Source organism: Bos indicus x Bos taurus, chromosome X (genome assembly GCF_003369695.1).
Source record: "Bos indicus x Bos taurus breed Angus x Brahman F1 hybrid chromosome X, Bos_hybrid_MaternalHap_v2.0, whole genome shotgun sequence".
Classification (NCBI taxonomy): Eukaryota; Metazoa; Chordata; class Mammalia; order Artiodactyla; family Bovidae; genus Bos; species Bos indicus x Bos taurus.
This window is the reverse complement of record NC_040105.1, coordinates 8,404,530-8,428,261: the sequence shown is the minus strand read 5'-3', so window position 1 is coordinate 8,428,261 and position 23,732 is coordinate 8,404,530. Positions and strand designations below refer to the sequence as shown.

Below are 23,732 nucleotides of genomic sequence, written 5' to 3'. Positions count from 1 at the left end.
TTGCTTTAGGAGAAGATTCAGAGCCTTCAAGCCAGGCTGACTGGAATGCTACATATCATTGCCAAGACACTCATATTTTTATTGAACACATAAAGCAAATCTCAGTAAGGATCTGCCATTTCTTCGGCACCTTTCCTTTTGGCTGTTTTTTCAGTATTTAAAAATGGATGCAATTTGACTTTAGCAATGCACATTGGCTTATATTGTTAGTGTTGCATGCATCTTAGTGGCCTTTGATTGCAATATTTTTCTGAAACAAAGAAACTGAATGTAGTAGTGGATTTGACGATGGCAGTGTCACCTGGCTAGTCCGTGGTAGAACCGAGACTAAGTACCTTTGCTTTTGAGCTTCTCTTTGGGTCTGGATCATTGGATGCCATATAATGATGAAAATTCAGGAAAAGGGCAAATCTTGCCCTTCCCCTCAGTACAATGGAGGATGAAGATTCTATGACATTTACAAGCAGAATGGATACTGATGTGAAACCTCAAAATGTGGTCTGACTCTTGCATGCAGCAAAGACAGATAACTGATGGAGAAAAGCAGAAAGCCTTGGTTTTGCTGCTTGCAACCTCTGGTACAAACCTTGTTTTGTGTGGGTCCAGCTTTTTATGATTTCATAGAAAGACCTAAAATTTAGAATATTCTGAAGGTGTTCACAGAGCTTAGATACTTGCTGGTTTTATATAGCTACAAGTAAAGGTTTCTTTGAATCCTTCCTAAAGGAACAGAGGGTATCATATTAAACATTAGCTTATTTGATGAATGTTTTTAACACCAAGAAGGTGAAGCCACAGGCCTTCCTACAGATCAGCCATCTCTTACCTTAAACTACATGACCATCTACTTCAATTCATATGTGGAGTTCTTCCCTATCGTGCGCACATTGTCACTATCTATATATTGTTAAAAGTACTGTAAATATATGAAAATTATTTAATTTGTTAAAAACCAAATTACTTTTGGAGAAAATTTATTTGTCTTAAGTCACCGTCATTTACAATCTGTTGAATGATCCATTTTGAAAGAAGGGCAAAGACTTAAATACTGCAATTCTGGTTATTTACAGTATTAGCAGCTATAACCGAAATCAACTCAAGCTGCAGTGACTGCAGGTTCCAAGCTACCTAACACTGTTCGTCCGACACAGTTTTTTCTACCTGTGGGAAAATGAGCCACAAAGGCAGTAAATCCCCTTTTGTTTTCCAACTCTCTTCGAAAATCCTACTGATAGGAATTGTGCATTTAAGTAATGTTCAGTAAATATAGTTAAAAATCCATCACTGTTTTTTCTATTAAAAAAAAATAATTTGCAGTTGGTCATTTGTGGCTATTTCCAGATTAAGAACAAAGTATTTGTGGAAACCAGGTTGAGCCCAAGTTCTTGATGACAGGGAGAACATTGGATTTTGTGAATCTTCCTTCTGAGCCTGAGTTTGTTTCTGCATGTCACTGTGCAAATTCACAAACGTTTCCTTCTCTAGTCAGCACGCTGTGGGGGAGCCAGTTGGGAGTGCCACCTTGATAGCTAGGACTTGTGGAGGCTTCAATGCAGGAGGCTATTGAGATACTGAACCTTTTCGTGTATTTTAATCTGTACATCAAGTGCCGGGTAGAGAAAGTATGCCAGCCAATTAGTTCTGAGTTAATGTCCTGGGAAGAATATGTCAGCAACCTCCCTGTTCTGACCATTCTCAGTGAACTTTAAAATGCCACTTGAAATGGCCTCTCTATGTGTTGGGTATGAGTTCAGTGCGCCTCCTGGGAAGCAAGATAATGTAGGGTCAAGGCCTGAATTTTCTGGATGTCCTTAGTTCCCACTGTAGCTTTCTCTGAACGAATCAATGAAAGACAGCACCTAGCTGTTCCTATAAGGTCTGGACTTGTGTTTGTTTTCAACCCACCTTTTGGAGCCAAGGAAAGGGTGAGGGCCGTTTATGCTCAGGTTCACACTCACAGCTGGGATGGACGACTCTCTCCTGGTTGCCATGGCAGTGATGCCCTGGAGTGGGGATACTTGCCTATATTTGCAGAGCTTTCCTCCCCATGTGTGGTGGTTCACCACAACTGCAGAGGAGTTATCTGATTGAGAGTTCTGTAGCTTTCTTTACAATGAGCTCTTTATCACATCCTTGGGAGGTCAAATGGGCAGGAAAAATTAAGTGGCAAGAGGAGACAAGCTTTATGACTCTGATCAGTTGAATTTATATTTGCTGTTAGCAATATAAATTGGTTTAGTTAGGATCCTAGGAGCAGATGACAAATTAGTTAACCTTTTAAGTGATACTCATCAAACATGGGACAGGGTTTGTGTTTTAAGAAATACCTCGTTTCTTTTTCAAGTTGAATGTTTGAACACCTCCTCATCTATAAACTGAGGACAGAGACAAGTTTTCTTCTACAAGCTTGTGAAAATTGAAGGAGCCAATACATGTCACGTGCTTAGAACAGTGCCTAGACTATAACAAGAGCCCAGTAAATGTTTGATGTTATTATTATTAGCTTTACTTTTATAGGACTGTGTGGTAACTTTTTAATGCAAATGACAGTTCCTTGAGTAGATATTAAGCATACCGACCAGCTTCTAGATATTTTTCTAAATCTCCCTCAAGGAGTTTACCAGTTAGTAGAGAGACAAAAGTAGAAACAAGTAGTTTCTTGAAATAGAGGCACACCCAACATATCCTGGGAAACCTCGAGGCCTGAGCACTCCAGCCTGTATGGACCAACAAGAAAAGGTCTCCAGATGAGGAGGCATTGAGCTGAAGCTCGTTTATGGCCATTCTCCTGATTTGTGGTGTATGGAGGCCAGGAGGGAGGGGCTTAATCACATTTGAAAGAGTGTCTTGAGTTTGATATTTGGACAGATAAGATGTTCTGTGTCTTGAGTCCCTCAAATATTGTAGGTTTCCTAAGGTCTGCACTCAATCAAAGTAGGTCTCCTTTACTTACATCACACTGCTTTATATTCCCATGGTTGTCAGAGGTTTTTGGTAATAATTTTGTGCCCAAAACTTTACTCATCAAATATTGGGAGAGTGATGGTTCTGAAAATCATGAGAATTAAGGCATCTTAAATTCCTGCCCACTCTTTGCACACACTACTTATCTCGTTATTCTGCCAAATTCAAGCAAATTTAAAAACCAGATGTTTCCCAAACAAACTAAATGAGCTCTAATTCAGTGCTTATTCTAATGGCTAATGATCTGATTATTTTTCTCCTCCTTTCTTACTCAGCTAACACAACCACTTTTATGTAACTTCAGAAGAAGCAAGTAACTATTCTAATTTCTGCAGAATTGCCTTGATTTAGAGAACTCAGCTGATTTAATCCTAGAGTGACCATCTCTTCATCTTGCACGTTTTCTTTAACAGCCTGGTCACTCCCCAAGCTGTTTAGAGTTTTCTGATGCAGTTGATACAGAAAGTGAAAATCCTTTTGTATGAGGTCCTATAGCAAGTTTGCTAACTTTGAGATGTGAGCTTTGGGTTTTCTTTCTCAGTGATGTTTTTAAAATGCATACCGACTCAGACATTTGTCCAGAGTCTCAATCTTTCTGTATGTTAGGTTTTGAACACACAGCATGACTCAGTGTTGGTGTTCTTTTCCAGAGTAGGGTTACTCAGCACGAGCAGTGCTGACATTCAAGGCTGGATCATTCTTTGTCGTGGGCGGTCTGTCTTGTGCGTTGAGGATGGTCAGCAGCACCCCTGGTCTCTCCCTACTAGACACTGATAGTACCACTTCAGGCCCATCTGCATCCCCACATTGTGACTCCAGACATTGCCACACATGCCCTGGAAAGCACTGCTGCCTGGTTGAGTACCCCCGCTCTAAAGAAACACAGTTTGGTAAAGAAATGCCTAGAGGGGAATTAGCTGAGCTGAGACCAATGCCAGAGTGACAAGGAAAGGTTCAGAGTTGGAAGTCGCCATATACGGGGGCCAGGCCTTACAAAGAAGGTAAAAGGAAGACATTCCGAGGGAGAAGTTCTAATGCTCTGGCCGCCAGTGAGCCCATACTGCCCTCCTGGTGGATTTACTCTCCTGCTGCCTTTAGAGTGACCTTAGAGGTGGCGAAGAACAGCCTCTCGGGATGTCAGATAGAAGGCAGGGCCCATGGAGCATAGCCATCGTGAGAGAGGTGTTCAGCTGGCTCTGTCAGAGATGGCACATTGACATGAGGCAGTTGTGTTCAACTTTGGAGCCTTTGGCAGAGAAAGCTTTCATAGTTTCAAATTCTGTATCAGTCCCTGCTTCCACCTGTGTAGTGTCCCCTTTGTACGTCTATAGATCCAGGAGAAGGCTCCCCCTTTCTGAATATGAGTGGAAGAATGTGTTGACATAAAAGGACTCAGAGATGGACGTTAGTACCACTTATAGATGAAGAAATTGAGGCATAGAGAGGCAAGAAACTCATCCAAGTTTCCACAGCAGATAGGCCAAGGTCATGATTGTGACCCCAGAACCCCCACATTCCACAGACAAATTCAAAGCATGGAAAATTCTTTGAAGAAGAAAACAAGATCTGGCTGTTCTGAGGGAGATAGTTAACATTGTTGTAAAATTTTTTGATTAAGAAAAAGAAAATAAATGCTGCACCTTGAACTATTTTTTGTTGACCCTAGGGCCTGTTATTTGTAAGGGGCCTTCACTAATCTTGATTTTTTTTTGATGGGTGATTCAGGCATGATTTATTGAGGGAGATATTTTGGGACCTAGATGACCATTTCTTTCCTCTCACCACAACCTGTTCTGTCCTCACCACTCCCAGCCCCATCTTATTCCTCAAGCATTATCTATTTCTAGAAGAGTCAGGTGTTTCAGATGAAGACTAGATGGATAGCCATTCCCTTCTCCAGGGGATCTTCCTGACCCAAGGATTGAACTCACGTCTCTGGCATTATAGGAAGATTCTTTACTGTCCGAGCTACCAGGGAAGCCCATCTTATTTCTCAAGTGTTTTTTAATTTCTAGAAGAATCAGGTGTTTCATATGAATACAGGATGAATTCTTCCCAGCAGGGAAGTGTTTTGGAAGAAGTAAATTTCAGCCAGTGACTCCCTAGTGATAAGGCTCTAGACCAAATGAGAGCAAAGGAAATTATAAGGCAAATCACAAAACAACAACTAAAAATTCCAATTAACAAGAATTTCACAACAAATACAGGCTGATGGCTGTTTTATTAAAGCAATGTGGAACACAGCTAGAGGCCACTATGTTCTGGAAATGTAGGAAATTGGCTGAAATCATTTTTCTCTTGTGATCCCCATGTTAAGCCGCAATCAAATCCCTTTTAAGAAAAATCAATACAGTTCCTTGCTATTTTGTATTCTTTTTAAAGCCTTGGCCTTAAACTCAGTCTTTTCCGCAAGTGTTTATTTCTAAGGGGCAAACTTCAGAAATGGGAGAAAAGTCAGTGTTTCTGTGTTGAGTTGTGAGAGGAAGTGGTCAACTTGACTTTGTTTGTAAATAAAATGAACAACGTGACCTTTTCCCCTTGTATTTTTGTATTGAAAGAAGTATAATATGCCTTGATAGTGATAATTAGTACAATAGCCGTATAGTCTCTAAATGCTTGGAATGGAGAAAACTTTCATTTAAAATTTCAGTTTGTTCTAATAGCATATGTCCTTTTACTGGAGGTAAACTTCGTGGACATGTAAGTGTGTCTGTCAGCGTGTGTATTCTCAAGCATGCAGGTACCCATTTATCCTATGTTGCGCTCTTGGTTTGAACCACAAAATAGAAAAGAATGTAAATATTTTCCAACGCTTACAGGCAATCAGCCACTCTCAGGGATGGACGAAAGTTTGTTATCTTTTTCTTTATCTTTTCATCAGCTTACACTTTGGCCTAATTCCAGTGAAACCCTAGGTCAAGGGCAGCCCCCGCCTTCTACCTCCAGTGTGGATGTGGCTGGTAGAGGACTGAAAATAAATGACCATTTCTTTGGAACTAAAAGTGTCTCTTACAAGCAGAAAAATCAATTTAGCGGAACTCTGGATTTGTCTATTTTAAAAGACCACTAGAAGGGAAACCATTTTGGAGTCTGTGATTCAACCTCAGGAAGACAAGGGTGTTTCTAGGGTTCTTAGAAAATTCCCATACAAGATTGTACTTCCTGGAGTGCTTGGAAAATGACTTGTAATGGATAGTTGAGATATTCAGTTTTAACCAGCAAGTCTGTTTGTTTCATCTTTTGTTTAAAATCTTTGAATTCCTCGGAGAAGGCAATGGCACCCCACTCCAGTACTCTTGCCTGGAAAATCCCATGGATGGAGGAGCCTGGTAGGCTGCAGCCCATGGGGTCGCTAAGAGTCGGACATGACTGAGTGACTTCACTTTCACTTCTCACTTTCATGCATTGGAGAAGGAAATGGCACCCCACTCCAGTACTCTTGCCTGGAGAATCCCAGGAACAGAGGAGCCTAGTGGGCTGCCGTCTATGGGGTCGCACAGAGTCGGACACGACTGAAGTGACTTAGCAGGTCTAGTAAAACTCTGGGTGGTAAAAGATATGTTTTGCGTCTATGCAGTCCAGTATGGTAGCCACTAGCCACATGTGTCCCGTGTGACTGAGGAACTGAATTTTAAATTTCATTTCATTTTCATTAAAAAAATTTGAATAGCCACATGAGGATCTTTACTGAACAGTGCCAAGTGTAGAGCATAATTACCAGTCAGCATATGTCTTTGATTTTAAATATTCCATTATATTATCACCCTAAATTTTGATTTGTAAAATGTGACAACTATTACTCTTTCTAACTGAGTGATGGTTACTTCCAGGTAATCCTTCATTTCCCATCCTCTTTGCATGCTAACAATGCATATATTAAAATAATGTGTCTTACACTTGTATTCTAATTTTGCTGCTGCACAGCATTGTTAAAGGACTCTTGCCTTCCAAATAGCTCATTATCCAAGAGCCATATATCTGGCAAGGAGTAATAAGCATTACTCATGAATTTAAGAGGCCAATCTTGGGTTTTCTTTCAAATTGTTTTCAATTTAATAAAACCAAACTTCCCATAAAAAAAATAGGGGGTTATGAAAATAGAGCCTAGAAATTAGCATGTTAAATTGCATCTTCCTTTGCCCTTTCTAATAAGTGAACTGTGAGCATTTTCTGGTTAATTAGAATGGGTACTGACTGAGGTTGAACTCTTCAGATGAGTCAGACCCGATGTAATTAAGCATAGGAGAGAAAAATATACATTATAGCCAGTTGAAGCCCCAAAGTAAAATTAGATAATTGACTAATTTTAAGTCAGCAGTAGTTTAGGTATTATTTGAATCAAAAGAGAACCAACCCATTTAATTTGAAATCATCACAAGCCTCCTCTCTTTAAGGGTTTAGGACTTAAGACATTGAGTTTTCTCTTTGACCTGCCTGCTCTTTGAATCCAGCTAATCTTTGATACGGAGAAGGCAATGGCGCCCCACTCCAGTACTCTTGCCTGGAAAATCCCATGGATGGAGGAGCTTGGTGGGCTGCAGTCCATGGGGTCGCTAAGAGTCGGACACGACTGAGCGACTTCACTTTCAATTCTCACTTTCATGCATTGGAGAAGGAAATGGCAACCCACTCCAGTGTTCTTGCCTGGAGAATCCCAGGGACGGGGGAGCCTGGTGGGCTACCGTCTATGGGGTCGCACAGAGTCAGACTGAATCAACTTAGCAGCAGCAACAATCTTTGATAGAATTTCAGTAGGAGCTGCTTTGGTGATCATTTCTATTTTACTTTATTTTTGTTGTTTCTAAATTCTTTTTCCTTAACTTTATGATGCTCATATCTTCTTTGTTGTTTGATTGTATTATTCGTTTTTGTTCCTGCTAAAGCCAGTTGCCCCTTTCCTTTCACCCGTCTTTGGTCCAAATATTTCTCTGAAAAATCAAGTACATATGAACTGATTTCTGCTGGGAATTTACCTGAAGGGGACTCACCAAGATCCAAAACTAACATCAAAGGGAACTGAAGGAAGGAGGTGTGTTTGAATTGAAGCAGAAAAAAAGGGAAAACGAACTTTAAAAATTAAATTTGTTCTTGATTACAGAAGTAATTTATTATATTTTTTGGTAGAAAAATTGGATCTTCATACAAACAGATGTATCTTCTTTCTAGTTTTTTTCCTACACACATTTATATATGTGTGTTCAAATTATCTACACGTTATGAAAAGTGAAGTGTTAGTCACTCAGTCGTGTCCAACTCTGTGACACCAAGGTCTGAGGCTACAGTCCATGGGATTCTCCAGGCATGAATACTGAAGTGGGTTGCCATTCTCTTCTCCAGGGGACATTCCCCACCCAGGGAACAAACCTGAGTCTCTACATTGCAGGCGGATTCTTTATGGTCTGAGCCACCAGGGAAGCCCTGTTTACATGTTATGGTTACATGTAATATTCACATTTGATATACAGTCTTGGTCTTAAATTTTACTTTATCACATTTTTTCCACTAATAAATTTTCTTCTAGAGATACTTTTTACCACATAATTCCTTCAAATACATATAGACAAATTTCGAAGAGATGCAGGTTCTCAGTAGAATACATAATCATCATCTTTGAACATGTCTTACCATACATTTTGATGACTCTCTTTGGGTAATTCCTAGACATATATTTGCACCCTGGAAAAGTTATGCATATTGAAGCCCTCGCCAATAAGAAGTGAATGAGAGCAGAACAGGTTTTAAATGTATTAGTGACATGGGAGTGGTTATGGTGAGATGAGAATTTCCTTGAGGTTATCTACTCAACTTCATCTGTATTTTTAGCTTAATTTCAAAGACATAGCACCCTTTTGTCAATAATATACTCTTGTGTTTCTTTTTTTGTTGATTTAAGAAGTTTTTATATATATTTGTGTTTATTAGTGTATTTACAGTCAGATCAGATCAGATCAGTCGCTCAGTTGTGTCCGACTCTTTGTGACCCCATGAATCACAGCATGCCAGGCCTCCCTGTCCGTCACCAACTCCCGGAGTTCACTGAGACTCACGTCCATCAAGTCGGTGATGCCATCCAACCATCTCATCCTCTGTCGTCCCCTTCTCCTCCTGCCCTCAATCCCTCCCAGCATCAGAGTCTTTTCCAGTGAGTCAACTCTTCGCATGAGGTGGCCAAAGTACTGGAGTTTCAGCTTTAGCATCATTCCTTCCAAAGAAATCCCAGGGCTGATGTCCTTCAGAATGGACTGGTTGGATCTCCTTGCAGTCCATTTATAATCAGTGTTGCTATTTATTTCAGCCTATACTTTGAGTCTTGGTCATTATTATCTAGTGATTTTTCTTCCATATTTTATTCAAAAACATACGACATTGGGCAACTAAGCTTGAGTTTAAATGAATTAGAAATGCTCCTTTTTATTTAATTTACATCAGCTTTGTAAGTATTGCATGGTGATACTTACAAAGTATGTGGTGTAAGTATTACATGGTGATACTTTGTGTTACACTAGGTAGCCACACATATCTACATGTAGTTTGTCCATTGCAGTCATCTGCCACAGATAGGCAATCAGGAAATTAAATAATTTCAAAGTGACTGGAACTTCCAGAATAACAATCCAAAGGTCAATGTACTTTATTTTGTTAGGAAGAAAATGTATACAAAGTAACCTACATATTAGAAGATGTAAATAGACACTAACAAAAAGAAGGAATTGCCTGCAGCAGAAAGGAATGATTAGACTAAGTAATATCAGGCAATTAAAACAGGCATAAAAGCTTTATTGCTTCTGAGTTTCCAAGACAACTCGCTTCAGTGATGGATGTTCATAAGTCTGATTCTGGACCATCAAACAGATCCTATGTTCTGGTTAACATGCATGTCCATTATAGAAGACTATGGTAAAAATGGTTTATTAAAACATATGTTTGGGCATTTAATACAGAAGTTTCAGTTTCTTATCACTTACACAGTACACCTCATTCCATAGTGAGCAGTCCTCAGAGTCCAGAGCCTGAACTTTTTCCTGTAATTCAAATATGTGGTTTGAATATATGTATATAATTTGAATTATTATAAAACAAAAATAATTTTGTCAGTGATTTTCCCAAATAGAGAATCCTTTTATATCAGAAAACCTGAAAGCAACTCCAGTCTGATTTGAAATTTTGTGTTCTTTCCAATATCACACATAGTTTTCAAGTAACATCATTCCTTACATCCTGAAAATGTTTCTCAGTACGAATAAACATAATGGCAATATTTTCATGAGCTGTGGAAGACAAAGTGTGGTGGGGGCATATATTTTGGGGACTATACCAGGATATATATTTCTATCTTTCTACTGGATTTTTTTAGGAAAGTCATTGACAAAACAGTTCTCCTTAGTCCTGACCATATAAGCATTACTTTGTTGGAAGAGAAAGTTTGTTGGCATGACATAAATGATAGGGCTCTTGATGTCGATGTCATGACCCACTAATCAATTATGACCCACAATTGAAAGACACTAGCATGGAAATAGAGTGCATCATTCATCTAGAGATAGATGGTTCTAAGGTTGGTTATTTCAGGGGCACCGAAGACCTAGAGAGTTTCTGCCTTTCTACTTGTCCCTCCTTGTTACAAGATGGCAGACACAACTCCAGGCATCACATCCTCAAACAGATAGATCCAAAGACAGAACAGCACTTTTCCCTAGCATGTGTATACAGTTTTTTTTTAATGTATATATTTTTTAATTGAAGGATAATTGCTTTACAGGCTCAGTAACAACTTAGGTACACAGTTTTAATTAGACAGTCATTCTTTTTCCCAGAAGCTCTGCCTCTCCTATTAGATTTCCCTTTCAGCCTAATTCATTGTTCAGCTTCCAACACAACCATTCCCTAAACCAATCACTAATGAGGGAAACATGCCACATTTGGTGTGGATATGGTATTTTATAGTAATTGATGCCATAATTGGAGGAGTGAGCATTTGTTCTGTGGGACAGGGGAGGGGGCTCCTCCCTCCTGAATTTATGGAAAGCCTGATGCTGGGATTAATTCCAGCATTGCCAACAAGGACCGAGTGGTGAGGAAAACTATTGGACACATGGCTAATGATGTCTGCCTGGGTCAGGAAGACATCCCCTGTAGAGAGAAATGGCAACACACTCCAGTGTTCTTGCCTGGAGAATCCCACGGACAGAGGAGTCTGGCAGGCTACAGCCCATGGGGTCACAAACAGTTGGACATGACTGAGTGACTAGCACTTTCTTTCATATTTGCCAAGGCATTTTGACTACACTTCTGCCACGGTCTTAACACTATTAGGCTTTCTCTTATCATTATTTGACTTTCCTGGTGGCTCAGATGGTAAAGCGTCTGTCTACAATGTGAGAGACCTGGGTTTGATCCCTGGGTTGGGAAGATTCCCTGGAGAAGGAAATGGCAACCCACTCCAGTACTCTTGCCTTGAAAATCCCATGGACGGAGGAGCCTGGTGCAGGCTACTATCCATGGGGTCGCAAAGAGTCGGGCACGACTGAGTGACTTCACTTTCACTTTATCATTATTTGTGAGCTTATTTTAGCCCTTTGGTAGATTCTAGATTCCTTAGGATGGGGACTTACTATTTTTATCAGGTCATGGAATACTGCCTTACCCTAGAGAGTGATTAATAAATACATACTAAATTGATTAGAATTGGCCTATGTCAGTTGATTAAAAGCTTTCTTTCTGACTTTTTAATTTATTCTAAATTCTTTAAAATCAGGTTATTTGCTTGAACATTGACACCCTCCCAGTAATGTTTATTCATGCCAGAAAATGATTAAGGGGCCTTAATCATAAAGGTATTGGAATAAAGTTACTGTGGGTACTGTGTAATATAAACGCTAAAAAACCTGTTTACAATTCTGTTTGGGTGTAGGAGGAAAAAAGAATTCAAATATAAATATAAGTGGGAAAGTAAAGCTGTACTGAGTCCATTTTATGCATCTGTTAACATTTTGAAGACTATACAGTAGAATTTATCATCTTAAAGATTATGAAGTGAAAGAAATGAGTTGTATATAAAACCACTGTGATTCCCTATTTGAAGCTCCATTTAATATAAGTTTTCTTAGGAAAATACCTCGAAGATTTAAAATTCAGTACATTATTTTATGTATCACATAATTTCATCAAAAAATTGCTTTCAGTAGAATGAGATCAAAAGACCAGATTCTGGTTATTAATGTGGTGTGAAATATAAAGCCAGTGGTCCAAGTTTTCATTTGTTTTGTAATATAAACATTTCAGAAAAGCTTATCTTTTTAATGTAAAGAATTCTTCATATAAACTTCCCTCATTTGGTTCTGGCTTCCCAGGTGTTTCAGTGCTAATGAATTCTCTTGCCAATGCAGGAGATGCAGATTAGATCCCTGGGTTGGGAAGATTCCCTGGAGGAGGAAATGGCATCCCCCTCTAGTATTCTTCCCTGGGAAATCTCATGAATAGAGGAGTCTGGTGGGCTACCATCCATGGGGTCACAAAGAGTTGGACATGACTGAGCAACTGAACAACAATGTTTTGTTCTGGCTCAGTGACTATATACTTCTTCATAATTTTTCACATTACCAACTATTACAACTACTATGTAAACTTGTATTTTTTAAAAGTTTTGAGATGGTATAATTTAAATTGTCTCTAAAGAGAAATATAGTCCTTATTTGCCTGCAGAATGGTCAATTTGTAGGTGTAAATGAGCAGTTCCTATCTTATTCAAGAAGATCCATTTATATCTTCTTTGCAGTTACATGAAATTTTAATTCAGCACAAAATCAGGAATGATTTTTTAAACTTTTTATTGTTTGCTTATTTTTAGTTACAGAATTTACTAAGTAAGGTGGTGGTAGGAAAAAATCTTTGTGTTCTTGTGTCTTTCTGAAAGCAACTGAAGTATTTACTTCAGGTCTCTTCTCATTTTCTGATCTTTTAATCCTGGAAAAAAATTGCAAAAGAAGCAAGTAAAACAATTTACAAATATTCTTAGTGAGTACCATTTATAGTAACAAATATGGGTTCAATTTTGCCAAAACAATATTATAGCCATTGAAGTTGAACTCTATAATTTTCAAACTTTCTTTGTTGTCTCATAGTCATTAGATATGAGGTGTCAGGATGGAGGCCCCTGCCTTCAGAATACTTAAAACAATTATTGAATAATAAAACAACAATTGCTGTATTTTGTTGAGTACTTTCTGCATGGTCATTTCTAAACTCATCACTTTATTTTCTTAAGACAACTCTAAGATGCTATCACTATTTAACTCTAATTTTAGATGGGAATTTTAAAGAGTTCAAACTACGTACCCAAAATCACCTTTCCTTGAATAGCTCTGGCAAGATTTATAAAGTTCATAACACTAATTATTAATAAAGAGATAAATGCATTTTTTGAGATAAACATATTTTCTATACAAAGACGTAACCTGTACCTTAGACTAGAATAATCAACTGTAGGCACCAGAGCATTTGGGATACAATCATTTTTCAAATATGCTCCATATTTTCCACAAATATGCCTGTGTTCTCCACAAATATTCCCATAATTTTGAAGCCTTATATAACATATAATTTTTATTGGAAAACTATGGTATTTCTTCTTAGACAAAGGCTTGAAAGTTATTTGATTTAGTTACTTCCTCTCATTTTAAAGGGTAAACACCCATATAGTTGAAGTGACTTGTTAAACAGCATCTCCTTTTTGAGTGCAGAGTTATAACTGGAACTCAGGTATCCCGGCTCCCCATCCAGGTCATTTCTACCCCACCCCTCACTTTCTCAGTAGAAAATCATTAATAACATTTATAGCTTGGAATTACATTTGAAGACATGCATACAGTAGAATTACATAATCTCTTATACACAAAAGTGAGGGTTTATATATATGGATAAGGGTCACTTATTGACTATTTCCCACTCACTTGGAAGAGTGGGAAAGAGCTTTCTGTAATGAAAGGATATTTTGTCCTTTACTATGAAGACTTATTGCTAAAAGCTTAATCTACAGAATCCCAGCACTGAAAAGGAATCTAGCAATCTGTGTAGTTTAGCTTCCTCCAAGTTAGATTAAAAACCACTTTAAACAAGTAATTTTCCTTTAGGTTTTTAAAGAGACCACCCACCTACCTGTTCAAATATCTGCATCCCCTCACTGGCAAAAATTACCCTTTTAAAAGAAATCTCCGGTTCAATTCTAGCCTATTATTGCTGGTCAAACCTTTGAAAGATAAAGAGAACTAATGTTCCCTTATAGTACTGTCTGTAAAATTAACAGGTTTCAATAATAGATATTCTGGTAGGAATTCAAAGTAATTATAGAATTTCAGATCAGATCAGATCAGTAGCTCAGTCATGTCCGACTCTTTACGACCCCATGAATCGCAGCACGCCAGGCCTCCCTGTCCACCATAAAAGCTATTGTGTTAATTCTAAGCCATATAGATGAACTCATTTATAATATAAACTTACAGCACACACTTGGACTAACTGAATCACTGAGCTGTAGCTGTAGCTACTGAAACTGTAGGCCTTGGACTGTGAGAGATTTTCAATCTCTGGGGGGGCCATTTTCGCTCGACCATTTTCATAAGTGTTGTAGTGACTTCAAGGTATACTCACCACTTCCTCCCGCTTGGTCTTGTCTGTTGCTGGCCAAGCTTCCAGAGGCAGGTCAGGAAGCATGGGGGGCAGAGGCTGCATGGGGAATATCGGAGGCAGAGGTGGCTGTGGCGGCAAGGGCTGGATGGGGTGCACAGGTGGCTGGGGCTGCAGGGGCTGCAGGGGCTGCAAGGGCTGCATGGGCTGCATGGGCTGCAGGGGCTGGTGAGGCTGCAGGGGCTGGTGAGGCTGCGGCTGGATGGACTGGGGCTGGAAGGGCTGCTGGGCGGGCAGAGGGAGGTTTGGCTGGTGGTGTTGGGTTGGAGTCATGGAGTGTTGGCCAGGAACTGGCATCATTGGTTGCTGGGGGACCACGGGCTGCTGAGCTGGCACCATGGGGATGTGGTGATGAGGCTGCAGGGCGTGATTCTGGGGAGTCTGCTGGGACACCACGGGAATGATTTGGTGGTGCAGCCATCCACCCATGGGTTCGTAACCATAGGAAGGGTACTGGTGAGAAACAAAGAGTCAGGTTTACCATCAGCTCCATTGACTTCCAACTGGAGAAGCAGCAATGTTTTCTTTGTCATTATGGCAATATTAATATTTACTCAATTTTTTTTTCCTGTGCAAGAATTTCTAACTGTGTATACAGATTTGACCGTTTACCAACTAAAGTTCCCATTAGTGTCTATATGTGGCATAGATATGTTGCCTCACTTAAAAAGGGAATTGAAATGCATGCTTAATATTTTAAGGGAATAAAGAACCAAAAACATCTACATACCGGGTGTCTTATCATGCTCTGGTACCACTTCAGAGGGGTGAGCACCTTAAGAGAAAGAAAGATTAGAATACATTTGTTTTAATTTAGTTGCATGAAATATAGACTCACTAATGCAGTCTCGTCAATACTGATACCCTGAAAATAGGAGTTCTAAGGAAGAAAGAATAAGGTAAACATTTGTTAGGTGCTTCCTATGTGTGAGGTTCCACCTTACAGCCATCACACACATTTTTCATGTTTTCTTAGATACTCTGAGGCAAGTATCATCACTTTCACTTTTACAGACAAGGTCATGGAGAGTTAGAGGCTCATGAAGTTGACTGAGATTATAAAAGTTGTAAGTCTGTTTAACTCCTCAGCTCCTGTTCTTCTTTACAAGAGAAAAAACAGAAAATTAATGTGATATAATTTTAATTATATCCTTTTTTGATGTGATGTAACAATGAAAAAAAATAAAGGAGGCAGAAACACTGTCCCTTATACTAGAAACACAGGTTTTCAGGTCACATATGTCATCCTTTTAAGATATAACAGAAAATCTTGCCTCAAATTTTTATTGACACTTTTTCTCAGTTTGTATGGGTAAACAAACTCATGGATTGTCATTTGAACCTATGAAAGAAGTAAGACTTTTCCTTCTTTCTAAGCAGTATGTATTTGGTTCACCCCAGGTCCAGCGACTCCTTCAGATCGTATTTGATATCAATACAATAAACAATTATTAACTTTGCTCAAGTCATACTTAACAAAGCACCTTTGATATTGCTTAACTATTTTGCTCCCCAAACAATATTTTGAAGGCAGGGGATTATCATTATTTCCCTTCTCCAGATGAGGAAACCAAAGTTCTAGAGAGAGAAAACAATTGACCTAATGTCTCATGGTAAGTATGGGGGTGAGGAGAGCCTCAAACCCAATTTCCAGAAATCTCATGCTTTCCATTGCTCTCACAGACCACTTGGTCACTAATATCTCAGTAAGGACAAATGAGGGAGATACACAGAGTGTGACTATCTTAGAATTGGGAGTTTTCCAGCTGGAAAGGATCTTAAATAGCATCTTACCTGATTCCCCATGTTTTACAGGCTGGGATAGAACAAAGCTGTTCAGCCAGAGTTCATTTCTGCCCTACCGTGCAGTCCCCCTGAGTGGTAGTTCATGGGAGATAAACTTTATAGCCATATAAGGAGGAGGAACTGAGTCAGAGAGGCCAGGTGGGAGGGTTCTGGGGCAATGAAGGCTTGGGATGACCCACCAGGGCTTAAACCAGGAAGCTGGTAGTGAGAACTGAAAAAGTGGGACTGAGAAACATCTTGAATGAAGAATCAACACACTATTCTTTACAGAGCCCAGGGCATTGTTAACTCAAACAATGGTCAAAATTAGTAAAGAGAAAAATTACCTCATAGCTGAAGTTGATATAACCAGGGTGCCCAGGATGAGGTGGTAGCTTTTATAGGAAGGGGGAAAGGAGAAGAAAAAGAATGATAAAGAGGAAGAGAAAAGGGAGGGGGAGAGAAAGAAGGGGAGAGAGAGAGAGAGGGAAAGAGATTAAGTCAATATGCAATTTTCACATTAAGAGAGACTGCAGCTACTTTTAAAAAATCTATATAGTGCAGAATATATTTGAGGTCTACTTTTAGTTTGAACATGTGCCCTGTGTAGGAGAGGAGCCCTCTTATTTTAAAGAGGTCCAGAACAACTAGATGTCCTAGGAACAGAAACCAGCACACATTTATCCTCCCCTGATCTTCAGACACCTCTCCGTCCATGTTGTCAATCAGTCTTACTCTAGCCCACCCATCATTTTATTTCTTGATGAAGCTGTCTACTGAAAAAATATTCACAACCTAAAAGTTGAGAGTTATAGTTTATTCAGTGGGAATTTTTAGGACTTCAAGACCAGGAGGCAACATCTCAAGTTACCTAGAGAGAACTGCTCCGAGGAGGCGATGGTGGGGAGCCAGGATATATAAGAATTTTGTAACAAAGGGCAGGTGGACTGAATGTCAAAAGATATTGTTAATGAAAGAAAACCAGATATCTCAAGGAATTTAGTGCTTTTTCTGTATACAGGAAGATGGAGGAGTCTGAGCTCACTGAAATCATTCCTTTGATCTGCAGCTTAGCTATCTGGGGCCAGCATCCTGTATTCTCCTTCCCTGAAAGTTTCCTCAGGGCTCACCTTTGGGAGTGACTGCAATCTGATGGCTTCTAGATGGCAGGTATTCCTTCCTCCCTGAGGTCCCCTAGGGCTCACCAGCTCACCCTGAAGGGGGCTGCAATCACTGAGGACTGTGACATCCTTTGTTTACTGATATGGCAGGCAATATTCCTTGTCTCAAAACTCACTCCAAGTTGGGAAGAAGGATATGTTTTTCTTACACAATTACAAAATGCCAGCAAGAAGAGCATTGTCTGACGAACATTCCCTTATAGATCAGGAGGTGGCTATGTGGTTAAGTAAAAGATACTACTCACAATGGGCATGCTGAGTAAATAAGGCATGAGCAGCAACCAAAGAAACAACTATGTGAATGGAAGCATGTGAAAACAAGATGGGTGTGGCGCAGTGGAGACAGTACAAATCACATGGGAAATGGAAGAGTTGATTTCTGAAGTTTTGGCTGATTCTTTTCATTATTCTGTCATCTTTTTATGATTCTGTCAATGTTTCTATGGTAGAAGAATTTTGAAGCTCAAAATAAAAAACAACCTGAATAATTATCGAAACCAGGACTGTCTGTCTTGTCAAAAGTGGAGGCCAAGTGATTGATGCCTGCATTGTGGAATTCTGGTTGGCCCTGAGGGGTGGGGGGAAGGGGGAGAGGAGGACATTTCAGACCATCCCCCTCAGGCTGTGAGCTGATTAAGGCTCTGTTCTTTTAAAATGCTCAAATTTCATAAGAGGGTTTATTCCTCTCATCTGAGTGTGAATTGTTTTCCTTTTAGTTAACTGCCTTTCCTCTATATTCTTGATTGAAGCCCTCAGAGAATAGGGGTGTTAAATCGAAGAGGGGAAAAAGGACTGAATTTGCAATGCTGGGGCCCTCAGGGACCTAGGAATTGCCACAATGCAGGATTTCAGGAAGGCAGAGCACAGAATCTTGGTCTTATGGGTGAGAGAGGAAGAGAGGAGGCAGATATTCAAGCTTTGCTGGCTTCTGGTTGTATCAACTGCTCTTTAGGCCACTGAAAAACAGATGGATCCTGCTTTGCCTGCATGTGATCTAACCTCTTGTGTACCTGTATTTAGAGACAATTGGTCAGACCTCCCAGCCCTTGGTACATCTCAATATAACATGTATCCATATGTATTGAGCATAGATTGGATTCCAGACAACCACACGGACGTCCTTCGCTTAACAGGTACGCCCAAAAGGATGAGGTCTCTTAGAACAGGGAGATGGTTCAAGAAAGGAATTCCTAACACAAAATCTTACCCTCTGAAGGTCAACAGCAGTGGACATGGGGGAGCAGGAAAATATTTGGACACTTATGAAAAGCTGAATTTTAGAGAAAACTGACATTTTTGTAATGTTTGCCTAAGGCTGGTTGAATACTTTCTCTGGAGGCCTTTCAAGGGTCCCTTCCAAAAGTTTCCTCCATCTAGAGATGGGCGATGATATTTACAGGCTAATTGTTCCAATAGAATCTCCTGGGGTGCTTGTTAAAATACAGAGTCCTGGGCCCCACCCCAACTGTACTCAATCAGAATCTTTGACAGAAGCATCTGGGAATCCATTTTTTATAACAAGTTTTCAAAGTGTTTCTTAAACACAGAGACATTTGAGGAAATCTGATCATGTACTGTTTTAAACCCTAACGCTTACCCACTGTGGGGCAGACTTTTGTTTCCAAGCTTGTGAAACTGGACATTTACTTTTGAAGGAGGGGTTTTACTCACAGGCATAGAGAAGGCTGCTCCCAGGAGGCAGGCAAACAAAATCCAGGTCCCCATTTCTTGATAGCCCTGAAATACAAGTCAACACCCACTTTTCTTATCTCTTCTCAAAGAAGGACATAATTAATGCTTCATGAAACCCACATAAAAATCTATATTAGTCTGTTGCTAATAAAAAGGATGGACCATTTCTTGTGAGATTACTTCATTCCTATATGATTCCAGTTCTCAACCCATTTTATTGTTTCTGGAATTACAGTGGTAATAAAGATGTTTTTCATTTAGGTTGAGAGCTGAACAAGCTTTAGGGACATAAATGACATGAATTTGCAGGCCATTTTCCTATACCTATATAGCCTGTAGAGTCATAGAAGCTAAATGTAGGTTATAATTAAAATGATTAAAAACAGAATTAACTCTAAAAACTGAGATCATCAGGGTGCATACTATTTGATACTTTTAGAACCAGGAGGCACAGAAACGTTGGTTTTGGTACCATCCACCTGAGCACTGCTACTGTTAAAAATCAGTCATCTGAGAAAATAGAATAAGGAAGGAATGGAATTTAATTTCAGGTGTTCTGACTGACAGGACTTAAGACCCTCAGGTAACATCCTTGAGCTCCAGATGTGGAGCAAAAGATGTGGTTGAAGAGAGGGGAGAGGACGGTGCTAATATTCTGTTATTATTCTCTGAACGTCGAATGGCTTTTATTGAAAAGATTCCATATTTAGATGATGACATTTTCCTTTTGTTTGACACTGCACTGTAATTATTCCACAAATAAGACCCTTGGAACATGAAGCAAAACAAGCCATCCTAAAATACATTGCCTTGTGGTGCAAATTACTGGCTAACTTTGAGAACTGTCAGAAGAAAAGCCTTAAATTTGCATCGGAAATGAGTATCGGGTGTAATAATGCAGGCTATGAGAAGTACACTGACATTTTTACCTCCTAAATCTGTTTTTTTTGAAGTTTGCATTCATGAGGAAAACCATTTTGTTGATGGTTCTGTTTGATAGAATTAAATGAAATGTTTTTCTAAGTAATGTATCACAGCCTGTGAAAAATTACTTTTGCCTTAATTGATAAGTAATTAAATATTTTGCTGTGAAATTTGGCCCTGAAAAGTGCTTTGGGATTCTGGACCTAAAATTTAAAGAAATATAAACAAACATTTTGCTGCATGAGAAAGTAATAATTCATTTAAGTAATCAGTTTAATTTAATCATGGTCCAGCTGAAGAAGCAACTGAATATTGACAATATAAGTTATTAGAAATGTAGAACACATTTGTATCTTTTGAACATGAAATGCAGAAAAAGAAGTAAGTACAATAGAAAGGATACCAAATTATGAATAAAATCCACATACCTTTGAACACACGTTCTCAGTAAGTTTCTGTCTGAAACTCAGGGATGCTTGATTCTTTAGATTTCTTCCAACTAAGAGCTCATTTTATACCATTCACAGCATCTAGAGCAACCAATCAGGTTTCTGAAGGAAAAATGTGTTGAGTGTAACTAAAATCCCTGCATCATGACTTTTAGAAGCTGTGATCAAATATAAGACTGTATGTTGTGATTAGTGCATATAGTCTTTCATTATAGGCAATAATAGGTTTAACAGGCAAAAAATTTCATCAGTCTGTTTTTAGGTCAGCAAATGAGTTGACTGCACATGCTGATATATTCAGATTTACTATTAAGAAACAGCCATGTCATTGTCTGTTCCCTGGTTCTAACGAATATAACATTGTTCTTTACCAAAAAAATGTTAGATGGCTGAGTTTCTATAGTCTAATCAATGTGCCCTCTAGGGTTCCCCAGCCCTCAGATCAGGATAAATTGATTGAAATCTCCATTCTGGTAAAATCCCAACGCTCTTGCCAATAATTCTCTGAGGAATTATAATTTCAGGATCACCACTGCTCTTTTTGCTACTTCCATTAAAGATATTTTCTCTGTTCCCTGTGAAAATTCCTTTATCACCTTCTCCAAACTTTATCAACCTTTATGGTGATAAAGGTGATAAAGGAATCACCTTAATCACCATTCTGGTGTCCATGGAAAGAGGATAAAGGCCCTTCTCCTTGGCTTCATTCTGTAACCCATCTGCCATCCAAGCCACCATGAACTCAAGATTCTCCCAGTAACCAAACTTTACTCATGATTTGAAGGACAGGCCAAGGACATACCACATACCACACCACACACTTAAAAACACATTTTGATTCCTGCAAACAAATGTATATCACAGGAAGCATTGCCCTGGCTCCCCCACCCCACACAGCAGCTCAGCCTCTCTTAGTGGCTGATGGCCCTTCTTAACCTACATCCTTCTGGCCCAATCCCTCGTTCTCTCATAAACAAATCCGAATTCTACTCTTTTTTTTTCTTTCAGAGACTCCTAACTGTCCTTCTAGTTATCTTATCCCCATGTTCACAGCAGCCTCTCCTTTGCCTGAAGAACAACCAAAGCCCTGTTCTGAGAGGACCTCCAGTCTAGCTATTAAATTTTTTTATTCTTCTACCTTAGTAAAGCATATGGATTTTTATTTTGTTCTAAAATATGACCAGTAAAAAAGCAAAATTTGTTGGAGAAGGAAATGGCAACTCACTCTAGTATTCTTGCCAGGAGAACCCCATGGATAGAGGAGCTGAGCGAGGTGTCGCAAAGAGTTGGACATGGCTTAGCAACTAAACAGCAACAGCTGTATAGCACAGGGAACTGTATTCAATATTCTGTGATAAACCATAATGGAAAGAATATTAAAAAAGATGAATATATAAAGAAAACAAAATTTGTGACTATTGATAAGAGGTAGCTGATGAGGAGTCTATCATTATTTGATCAATAAAGGAAATTCTCATTATATGCCCAGATACTGCTAGCAGTATAGCTGGATCTTTTTGACTACTTAAGTAATATTTCTAAAGTTTGTTCATGTACATATATCTTTATATTGATACTCCACATTGGCTGAATTAAATTCAAGGAGATAATATCCATGAAAAGCAATACAGTATTAAGAACTGGAGGTTAGACTTACCTGTGGGTCCTGAACCCAGCTTCACCAAGGGGTTGAGGGACTTGAGAAGATATGTAGCCTATCTGAGCCTCAGTTTTCTCATCAGTGAAATGAGGACAACTCTAGAGCCTACAAGAGGATTCATGTAAAAACTAAATGAGAGACATCTCTGGGGGGAATGGAAAGTTATCACCTTCCTCAACCCCAGTACTTGGCACACAGTTAATGTTTAAAAATGCTAACAAATAAGATTCTAAGATAATCCTTGGGGATGAATTAGTAGAAATTGAGTAACCATTGTGAAGAAAGGTAAGGTAGACCTTTCAACCATAGAGATAGAGAGAAATTACAAAAGAGAAAGTGAAAAGTTTTAAAAGGCAAGTATGTGATTGAAAAGGAACATAGAATATGCTTCTAAAAGTCAATTGTGTCCATAGTCTGCATTTATTCATGAGTGTATTCATTATATGTCAAAGGTAAGAAGGATTCCTTTTGAAGGAAGTTGCAAAATGGATGGAGAATTGATATCAGCTTACTTGGAGGGAGAGGAGGTGGGAGGTCTGTGGCAAGGAGATAAGGGAGAGTAGGAGGGACAGTAAGAGGGAGAGGAAGGAAAATGTAGATCATATTATATGCTTTTGTAATCTTTCTCCTCATTTTATTTAACTACATACATTGAAGTGCCTGAAAAGATTAAGGACAAGTCATTTGTGAACTAGTTGTGGTTTTGTAGGTTTATAGAATGTGTCTCATTATTTTGCCTCACCTTTCAACAATGAGAAAGAGTCATACATTTGGCCACAAGGATCAGCAAAATGATTCTTTATTATGGCATTAATTTCTCTGGTCCATCAGATAGTGAGTCATTGCCAATCCACCATGGGCACTTGTTCAGTGTAATGGCAAATGCAATAGAAACAATGTGGTTCTTTCTATTTATTTCCCCCCACTGAATATCCCAAGTCACAAGGTACTAAAATATGGATCTCTATGCTTGAAATCTCTTCCACTAATTTAGGTCCCACAGGCAATTTAACAGTTACTCAATGTTTTTCAATTGAAAATTTTTTCCTATAAGCAGTTGTTTCACTTATGAATAAGTTAACTTTATAAAACAGAACTTACTAGACTGAACTTACTAGGCTTATTTTGTTAGGTAGAGGCTATAACATTTCCAAAGTATTTGTGTTATTGTTTTTCTTATTCTCTGACATCAAATATTTTTTTTTAAATCACTATTTCAAAAATGCATCACAAAATAAAATATTTTCCTCTATGGAAATATCTATGGAATATCTGTGATAGAATGACCCCAGAATGTGTCTTTATTCCCTTACACATTCATTTCAAATATATGTGTGGAATACTTATGAACCTAGGACCATTTGTATTACTTAGGGGACAAATATTGATACATGA

General features: G+C 38.9%; 2 protein-coding genes across 5 annotated transcripts in view; one reads left to right on the top strand and one right to left on the bottom strand.

The window, feature by feature from the left end:
* ARHGAP6 (Rho GTPase activating protein 6) overlaps positions 1 to 23,732 on the top strand; it is a 541,707-nt gene that overhangs the window by 382,418 nt on the left and 135,557 nt on the right. The window lies entirely within an intron of this gene.
* AMELX (amelogenin X-linked) lies at positions 12,466 to 21,845 on the bottom strand. 2 transcript variants are annotated; one of them, XM_027535100.1, is made up of 6 exons: positions 20,657 to 21,845; positions 19,284 to 19,349; positions 16,779 to 16,826; positions 15,377 to 15,421; positions 14,611 to 15,099; positions 12,466 to 12,927 (listed from the first exon to the last, which is right to left on the bottom strand). In XM_027535100.1, the coding sequence occupies exons 2-6, from the start codon at positions 19,335 to 19,337 to the stop codon at positions 12,922 to 12,924; spliced, it is 642 nt and encodes a 213-aa protein (XP_027390901.1). In that variant the 5' UTR covers positions 19,338 to 19,349; positions 20,657 to 21,845; the 3' UTR covers positions 12,466 to 12,921. The 2 variants fall into 2 exon arrangements, with proteins under 2 accessions (XP_027390901.1, XP_027390902.1); XM_027535101.1 differs by lacking the exon at positions 20,657 to 21,845 and having other exon boundaries at positions 19,284 to 20,646.